Genomic DNA, 9,342 nt, shown 5'->3' on the forward strand with positions numbered 1-9,342 from the left:
GGAGTACAAGTCAGCTACACTTCATGTGTTGCTAAATTGTCCTGAAGTTGTACCATTTCTCAAGTAAGTATTGATTTAGTAGTTATCAAAATATAAAATTTACTGTGATTACATCTCAATGCAAATACTAAAAATATTTAATGTGTCACAGTCACTTCGTGGGTCAATTTGGCCATGATGTTGTATATACGACATTTGATACGTGGTTCAAACAATTTGTAAGTTTATCCTTAAATTATTCTAATACTATGTAGGTAAACAATGTTTGGAATTTATGCTAACTTATGAATTTTTTTAACAATATGTAGGTAAATGATCCAAATAATGGTGTAAATCAATTTTTGAAAGATATATCTTGGGGACCTGGGCTTCAGGTCACAACAATGTCTAAGTACGTTGTGAATGGTTATAAGTTTCATACAGAGGATTGCTCTAAAAATAAAAATAGCAACAACAGTGGGGTGTGGGTTCAAGGTGGTGATGGCACCCAAGTTGGAGATATTGATTATTATGGTGTGCTCAAAGAAATAATAGAACTAGAATATACAGGTTGGCCATTTAAGAAATTGATACTCTTTAGATGCAAATGGTTTGACCCAAATCCAACAAGAGGTACAAGAGCACACAATTAATACAACATAATTGAGGTTAATCATACGAGGCAGTATGATTGCTATGATCCTTTCATAATTGCACATAATGTAAGGCAAGTGTATTATGCTCCTTATCCATTGCGGCGGAATAACTCCGATTGGTGGGTCGTAATCAAAACTAAGCCTGTAGATAGGGTGGAAGTCGAGAATGTGTTAGATGTTGCATATCAAAACGATATCTTCAGTGTTCACCAAATAGTGGACGAACTTTTAGAAAATGATTTGGAACATCCTGAACATATATTGGAAGAAGTTGATATAAATGAAGTAAGAATTATAGAAAACGAGGAAGAAGAATCAACAAATGAAGCTCAAACTAGTGAGGAAGAAGAATTCTCTGACGAGGAACAATACGTCGATGAGCTTTAAGAAGTTGGTTTCTTTAATAACTCTCGTTTATAGCTAGTTTCTTTATATGTTTCAATCTAAATATGTATTATATTATGCAGATGACAGGCAAGGGTCGAGGTAACAATGACCCTAGTGGTTCTCGGGGTCGAGAAAAGGCTAGGAAACCAAAGAGGAGGGTAGAAGATAATACTCAATCTTTTCCACCCTCTTCTGATGTGCCTATGCCTATGCCTATGTCTTTGCCTCCACCCCAGGGCTATTTTGAGCTACCACAGCATCACACACCCTACACCTTCGTGCAGACACCAGGTCTTTCGTCACAGGGCCATAGGACTATACGTCCGACATACAGTCCACCTCCCTCACTACCACGTGGATCACACCCATCATCATCACATGGATCGCATTGATCCATATCACATCCACATGGATCACAACCATCACTGTCACATCCACTCGGTCACATCAATCAGTATCACATCCACTGGCGGTCCATACAGCTATGTCGCAGTCACAGGGATCGCAACCATCTTCATCAGGGACTCCATCTATTTCAGGCCTTCGACTGCGAGATACTAGCTCTGACCCCCTACACCTTCCACACATGCCTCTGATATACATGTTTCAGACGGTGATGCTGATGCTGACGAGGAGGTGTATTATGATCAATGTGGCAGGATCATTATAGTCCCTGAGGGTGATGGGTAAGAGTTATTTGTTATTTTTACGTTTATTGTTTTGTACAGATTTTACTAAGATATTAATGTATTTTTTTTTTATTAAATTGCAGGTTCATCCCGAGTAATGTTACTACGAGGATAATCACAAAAGCAACCAGAAAGCTTTATGATGGCCCTTATGCGTCTTGGAGTGAATTCCCATTCTCGCTGAAGGAGCAAATTTTCAATGAATTTAAGGTATAAATGTTCTCTTAAGCAATATAATTATTTATATTTATGATATTTCCATATAATATTTAACTTTTCAAAACAGAGCAAGTGTGTATGGGAACACCACCATAGCGCGGACGTGGCTGCAAATTTTCATCTCAAAGCTCGCAAGCGGTTGTCACATACTTTCTCCAAAGCTAGAAAGTTGAACCAGAAGCCTGACTGGTTGCTTCAAAATTTATGGGAGGATTTGCAAAGGCAATGGCTTACCGCAAAGTTCTTAGAGAAGAGCGAAAAAGGAAAGAAAGCTCGCGCATCTGAGAAGGGAGGATCCTTGCACATTGGAGGTGCAATCAGCCTAGGGATAATAAAAAGAAGAATGGTACGTAATTGCTTAATTTATTTTAATTTTCAAAGTATATCTATTCTGTTTATTAACTAAAATTTTTGAGTTTTCAGGAAAAGAAGTTGGGGCGTCCGATGAACCAAGATGAGCTATTCAAGGAGACTCATATTGTAAAGAAGAAGAAAGAGACAGATCAAAAAAGGTGGGTCGAGGGACGAGCCTCGACTGTACATGTAAGTTTTCACTTTTCATTAAGTATTTTGATTTACTTTTATATAAATTTTGAAATACTAATTCAATGTAATTTTTCTTATAGGGTCGCTTGACAGCTGAAGTGGAGGAATTCATACGCATTCAGCCACCTAATGAGTCGGGCGAGCCAATCTAACCTTCAGAGAGGATGTTGAAAGAATGTGGACGGAGGCTGCAGGCGGTCCAAAATGAGGGAAGGTATACGGGCTTCCTACTGAGAAATTACATCACTATAAGTGTGGAATGCAAGGAATCGGGACTTCCTCGCAAGCCGAGCAACTTGATGGGGAGAGCCTCTCCGCTATGCGGGAGACTGTGACAAAGCTCACATCCGAGCTAGAAGCGGCCAAGGAAAGAGAAAAGCTTAGAGATGCTCAGTACATTGGCATGCAAGAGCAGCTCAAATCTCTCTTAGCTTCTGGAGCTTTTTCGATTCCCCGATCTCGTGAGTCATCGCCAGAGGCTCGCCTTCCCCGTGCTCGTTCCTCCCGTCCTCCAAGTGCTCGTTCCTCCCGTCCTCCCCGTGATTGTTGTTCCCGCCCTTGACAAGTAGACCCTTCTGGATACCGTCATGGTGATGGAAGTTCATCAGACGGTGATGATAATGATGTACAAAACACTCATTGACTTTTATACACTTTGAACTAGACAAATAGAATTGGTTTTCTATTGGGGTTGTAATAAGAGTTAACTTAGTTTGGTTAGCTTAATGTGGTAGTTCTATTGAATTTTAAACTTTGTTGGTTTTAATGTTGTTTTTGTGTTGTTGTTGTTGTTGTTGTGTTGTTGTTGTGTTGTTGTTGGTATTGTTGTTGTTGTTGCTTGTAATAGGGATTTGGTATGACTGGTAGGTGGTGTAGCTGCCAAAACAGGCAGTTTCTGCCAAAATAATACCCAGAAAAGCGACCAACTTTGGTCTCTTTTTGGTCGCTTTTCTATTAAAAAAAATAATTTTCTGGGCAATAGCGACCAAAGTTGGTCGCTTTTTACCCAGAATTCTCAAAAAGCGACCAACCTTGGTCGCTATCCATTAAAAAAAATAATTTCTGAAAATATAGCGACCAACTTTGGTCGCTTATATTTTAAAAAAATTTAAATTCTTGAAATTAGCGACCAAAGTTGGTCGCTAATTTTTAAAAAAAAATAATAAAAAAGCGACCAACCTTGGTCTCTATTTTTCAGATTTTAAAATATAATATTTGGATTAGAGACCAAAGTTGGTCGCTTTTTATGATTAATAATAAATAAATAAATAACGTATTTTACATTTAGAGACCAACGTTGGTCGCCAAAATTATATTATTAAAATAATATAGCGACCAACTTTGGTCGCTATAGTCTTTACCCGGAATATTTGGTCCTTTTACCTTAGAGACCAAAGTTGGTCGCTAAAATAAAGGGACCAGCAATATTGCGACCAGGCATGTTTGGTCGCTTTTTGGCCTATAAGCGACCAACTTTTGTTGTTTTTTGTGGTCGCTTTTTACCGGATTTCTAGTAGTGATATAGTGTTCAGAGATGAAATAACGTAAGAAAATCTTTTACATTTGTCGATGTATATCAGTTGCATGATGCACGTTCCTTCATTATGACTTTCAGCGATCAGGTATACGCTGAAACAAGGACAATTCCTCTAATTAAGTACTCCATTAGACGGTAAGATTCAAGTGCATTAATTTTCCTTTTAAGGTATATTAAGTAGTAAGTATTATAAGGACTAATTAAGGTGTTCAATATTTTTAGCAATGATATTGCTCCATTGTATAGCAATAGGATTTGCATTTAGTGCCAGAAATGGGAACCACCAGGAGAACTGGCATTACTGAACTCTTACCAAAGTCTTGCACAGCTCATTAATGTGATATGCAACAACTCCAAAAGTTGATGCCATTAAATTTAGTGTGGTTCTCTTATCCTACACACTATAGAAATATTTTTCTATTTCCTTTCTCAATATAGGTCTATTTCAGTTGGAAATGCTTGCAATAAAGGTAAAATATGTACTTGAGTAGATATATAATGTTCATTTTGCCAGAAATATGCAGTGGCGTTTTCATATTAGATATGGTACAATTATGTTATGATTTGAATGAGATAACATATATACTGTATTAAACAAAGTATGACTACATTTTCTTTCTTTACCAAACCTAATATTAAAAACCAGATTGTTTTTTCTCCGGCCTTCTTCTAGTTGCTTCCTCATGTTCCCATTTTACCCTTTTCTTATCATCAATAAACTTAATTAACTCGTATAGTTAAAGGAAAAAAGTTTTCAAGTTAAACCGATTTTGATTTTTCGCTAAGTATGTGACAAGTTGTAAACCATGCATGAATCACACTCATGGCTTTAAGAAGAATCATTTTACAATTTTCATTCAATAGATAGGACTATGAACTTTAATTTAACCTCTCAGCAGGAAACTGATTCCATATATTTCAAATGCAACAACTTGTGAAAAACACGTGCGCACGAACTTGTTAGCAAACATAAAAAAAGTCTCAGAAGTAAAACTAAACTTCTTTCAAAAACACAAAGAAATATACCAACTGAAATTAAAAAGTCCAAACAAAAGCTTTGTTTCTAGTTTATACTATATGCTGATAAGTAATAAGGCCCTGGTTTACATATCAAAAGTTCAGTACTGGTGAAGTCAATACCCGAACCTACAAACCCTAGCAGGGTGGTGAAATTCCTACTGCTTATCTAATTTTAACCAAACAACAAACTCACCACATTGCAAGGATTTCCTTGAGGTGCGTTCTCGACTCCTTCCCGTTGTCTCACAAATGCATGTATATAATGCAACTTTCTTTTAACTCCTTTCTCTTCAAAGTCTGCCACTGATCCCAAAAACACTATGATAAGTTCAAAATTATAGACTATAAATTCATAATAAGAGTTTAACTTGTATAAACTGACAGTGTACAGCTTCACCGTCAGGTTAAGATTACCTACAGTAACAGATAAATGTATATAGTAATCCTAATTTGGTAACATTAAAATTGCAGGAAATAATTGATGTAGTAAGTTAAAAGAAGTGTACGTTACCATAAATTTGGATCAAGCATTTTCGCATGTTACAGCTGTTTTAATTCTTTCAACAGTGCACTTGATGAGACTATTGACAGTCGCCACTGATCCAAGGGAAAGTTTTGCAGTAGGGACTGAATCAACCAATATTTGAAATGCAACAGTTAATAAAGATCCACCACCATTACTAATAACCTCTGGATTATCTCCACTGTGAATTGTCGATCCGTCTGGAAGGATAGCAAAACCAGATGGTAGGAGAGCAACATAGTCAGGGTCACCACCACTTAACACCACATTCATGGCAACGATATCGACTGGTGCATAAATAACATACGAGCCTGTTGAATCAGTGGAGCTCTCTTGGAGTATCAACATATTACTCTGGTTTGAGTTTCCACTCTACAGAAACAGAGAATCTTGCTTTAGTTTTTTGCACACTAGCAAGAGAGAACACAGGTGAATATAATGAGGTACATAATAAGAAGACCATACATTAACACGGAGTAGAGATACACAGTTTCCAGGATCACGACCATTTGCAATATGTGCCATTTCTTGAACAAGCCCTCCATTTGAAAGAATATCCCACTGTACATATGCAATGATGTGATGGAGTATCATTAATCATCAATGTGATAGTGGTGTAATATATCACATGACGTCGGTATAAGTTCAATAAAAGTTAAGTAGACCTATTACCATTTAAATTTGGTGACACAATATGTAAATTTGACTTATATCAGATGATCAGTTTAACCTTTTTGGTTGAAAAGATAGTACAATATCACTATTAATATGCATCACAACATAGATAATTTGACTTAATTATTTACCTCACTTCTAGAGTTTTCGTCCCGGAGAAAATCAAAAACCCTCTTAGGAGAAACTGGAAGCCAAAAAGATGTTGCAGCACTCAGGACTATACCAGGAGGTCTTCCTGGATCATCTATACTCTTTCTAGTCATGACTCTAACATCATCAGCACCGCTTCCAGACAATGTTGTCCACGTGTGAGTTGTCGAGGCACCAACACCAGCACAAAAACTCATCACCATTCTCTCAGCCAGTTTTAACATGCTTTTTCGTCCAGCTGGACTTGTGATGACTGCATATTAATAGAAAACACTAGTAGTGATTCACAATGAATTTACCATTAGAATAAGGAAGAAAACTAAATTAAGGGATTTATTTGTATTACTTCCAACATCTCCTGTTGGGATGTTATTAGCCATTGCACTTGCAAGCCGTTCACATTGTCTATCTAATGTTGCTACCCAGCGTTTTGCTCCAAATGCAAGGCCTGAATTGACAAGAGGTTTGTAGATGCTGTGGACAGCTTTTTCATCCACTTCAACGTGTTCAACCCACGTAACCTATAAATAACAAAGTGTTAAGTACATAATAGAGAGTTTAACTTTTATGCAGTGACAATATTTATAGTTTTCTAATTACATTATCAGGTAATAGTATAAACTTTCAAAAGTGGCATTACCTTGGAATAACCATTTGGCAATTCTTGAATTAAACAACCGGATGGCCTTCTTCTGCAGCGCGACACTGAAGTAGGGCGCAAATTGTCAAGGGAAACATCAACCACTGCCCAAGTCCCATCAGCATGTTGTTTACAATATCTCACAAAATAGTTCTCACGAGTTGGAACAAGTGGAGAAGGAACCTGGAACTCAGCTGTCATCTAAAATATTAAAACGTAACAACAGAAATATCCATTAGAATATATCCATCCATTTCATAAAAAATGAAAGAATTTGCAGTACTAGGTTCACATTTTCAAATAATAATAATGTCATATATATATATAAACAAAGAGTAGTACAAGAAACATATCTAGTAGTAGAACAATACCACTTGCAATGCTCCATTATAATTTCCTGCTACGCCAGTAGACAATACTTCAAGGGTCATTGCTTTTGATACTAGGCCAGCAAAAACATTTGTCCATTGGTTCTAAAATCGATACAAGAACAATTAACAAAACAGAAAAATCAGTTATGAAAAAACAACAATGAAGAATAAACAAAACCACCATAAAAATAATTCCTACCACATCCATCAAAATTTCAACTAAATTAATATGATTCATAATAACAACTGCTGATTCTCTTGAGGCTTCAGATTTTAGTGCCAATGGTTTTGGGCCAATCCCTCGAGGGAAATTTCTGACATATTCCTCCTCACTTAATATCTCAGTAGAATTGATGTTTGGGCTTGGCATCCATAAGGGTTCTCCAGATTGAGCCATTCTAATAAGTTCCTCCATTGCAGCAACAGCAAGCTCAATAACAATAGGCTTCTCAGCATCTGTAAGGCCTGATATTGCAGTTCTGAGAAGATCACCAGCACTGTACATCTCTCCAAGTAGGCTTGATTGAGGCCTAAAACCAAGATCCAGTGAGCAAGATGCTTCAGGCGGAGGAATTTGAGGAAAATTAAGCAGTGGTTTCCCTCCAACATATTTCGCAGCAATTCCAGATATCCTGTCAATCTGTAGGATAAATACAAATTTAACTTTTATACTTCCACCGAAGCATAATTTTTAAATAGTCAGTAAAATTTGCACTAAGAGAATTTAACTGTTAAATGAGACGATCACACAATTCAATATGATATCAAATTAGAGCAAGACGGTCCTAGGGGTTCGAGTATTAATATCATATCATTATCACACAATTCAATATGATACCAAACTAGAGCAAGAAGGTCCTAGGTGTTCGAGTATTATTAATATCATAACATTATCAAAAAAAATTTCTTACGTGCACAGTCCATTGAAGAAGATGAGAGAGCATGTTAAAAAGCATGTTAACACTTATAAAATAAATGGTCACGCAATTCAATATAGATATACTCCCTCCGGTCCACTTTAATTAATATTTTGGCCTTTTTTTGTAGTTCACAATATTTGATTTTTTCAGATATCAAGAAAGAATTAACTTCTTTATTTCAAAAAGCCTAAGAGTATTTGTTGTATTTTTAATGACCAAATTAAGGTTAATATGGTCAATTCTATAGTTAAATAATTTTAAAAGATTGGATTCTTTAATAAGAGTGAAAACAACCAAAAATCAGTTAAGGTGGACCAGAGAGAGTAATAGTCTATCATAAGTGGCATTAGAAAACTGAAATGAGGCAATTAACGTTTTACAACATATCTTTTAACTAGATGGTCATGAAATCCATTACCTATAGTGTAATAATCCATAATAAATCTGAAAATGCAACAAACAACTTTTTATAAAGTACCAAGATTCATTTTTTTTTTACTGAGAGTATTTGCGACAAGCAAACATAGAACAAAATGGACATATGATTACCTCTTCTCTAAGACGAGCATTTTCAATCCTCAAGTGCTGCTCATCAAAGGACATCTCGCCTATGGCTGCAGGCCCTCCACAATTTGGGCATGCTGCATTGCTAAGTGCTTCTTTATATCTTATATTCTCAGCTCGTAGCTTCTCATTTTCATTCCTCAATTGTGTGTTCTCAGATCGTTCATGTTGAGCCTGCAGTAGTTAACACCAAAATACCTCAATTTGCAGCTAATTCATTAATTTTTTTAATGGATTCCTAAATGTTTGAATCTTTGTCAACCATTTATATTCGATGCAGGTATCCAAAGCTTAATGATACTCCCTCTGTTCCAATTTATGTGAACCTATTTCCTTTTTTGTCCGTTTCAAAAAGAATGAACCCTTTCTAAATTTGGTAACAATTTAGCTTAAACTTACAATTCTACCCTTAATGAGAAACTTTTATAACCACAAAAATACTCTAGGTCCCTTTTCTTAATATATA

The 9,342-nt window shown here is 36.2% G+C and overlaps 1 protein-coding gene across 1 annotated transcript in view; it reads right to left on the reverse strand.

Moving 5' to 3' along the window:
- The window catches only part of LOC109205518 (homeobox-leucine zipper protein MERISTEM L1-like), a 6,505-nt gene continuing 2,175 nt past the window's right edge, over positions 5,013-9,342 (reverse strand). Inside the window, exons 4-12 of the mRNA XM_019368233.1 lie at positions 8,862-9,050; positions 7,592-8,032; positions 7,393-7,494; positions 7,022-7,222; positions 6,728-6,902; positions 6,363-6,634; positions 6,022-6,117; positions 5,545-5,928; positions 5,013-5,336 (exon numbers count right to left, since the gene is read on the reverse strand). Coding sequence (XP_019223778.1) covers positions 5,557-5,928; positions 6,022-6,117; positions 6,363-6,634; positions 6,728-6,902; positions 7,022-7,222; positions 7,393-7,494; positions 7,592-8,032; positions 8,862-9,050 — 1,848 coding nt within the window. The 3' untranslated portion in view covers positions 5,013-5,336; positions 5,545-5,556. The remainder of the gene's footprint in view (positions 5,337-5,544; positions 5,929-6,021; positions 6,118-6,362; positions 6,635-6,727; positions 6,903-7,021; positions 7,223-7,392; positions 7,495-7,591; positions 8,033-8,861; positions 9,051-9,342) is intronic.

This window comes from Nicotiana attenuata, chromosome 2 (assembly GCF_001879085.1).
Source record: "Nicotiana attenuata strain UT chromosome 2, NIATTr2, whole genome shotgun sequence".
NCBI classification, from domain to species: Eukaryota; Viridiplantae; Streptophyta; class Magnoliopsida; order Solanales; family Solanaceae; genus Nicotiana; species Nicotiana attenuata.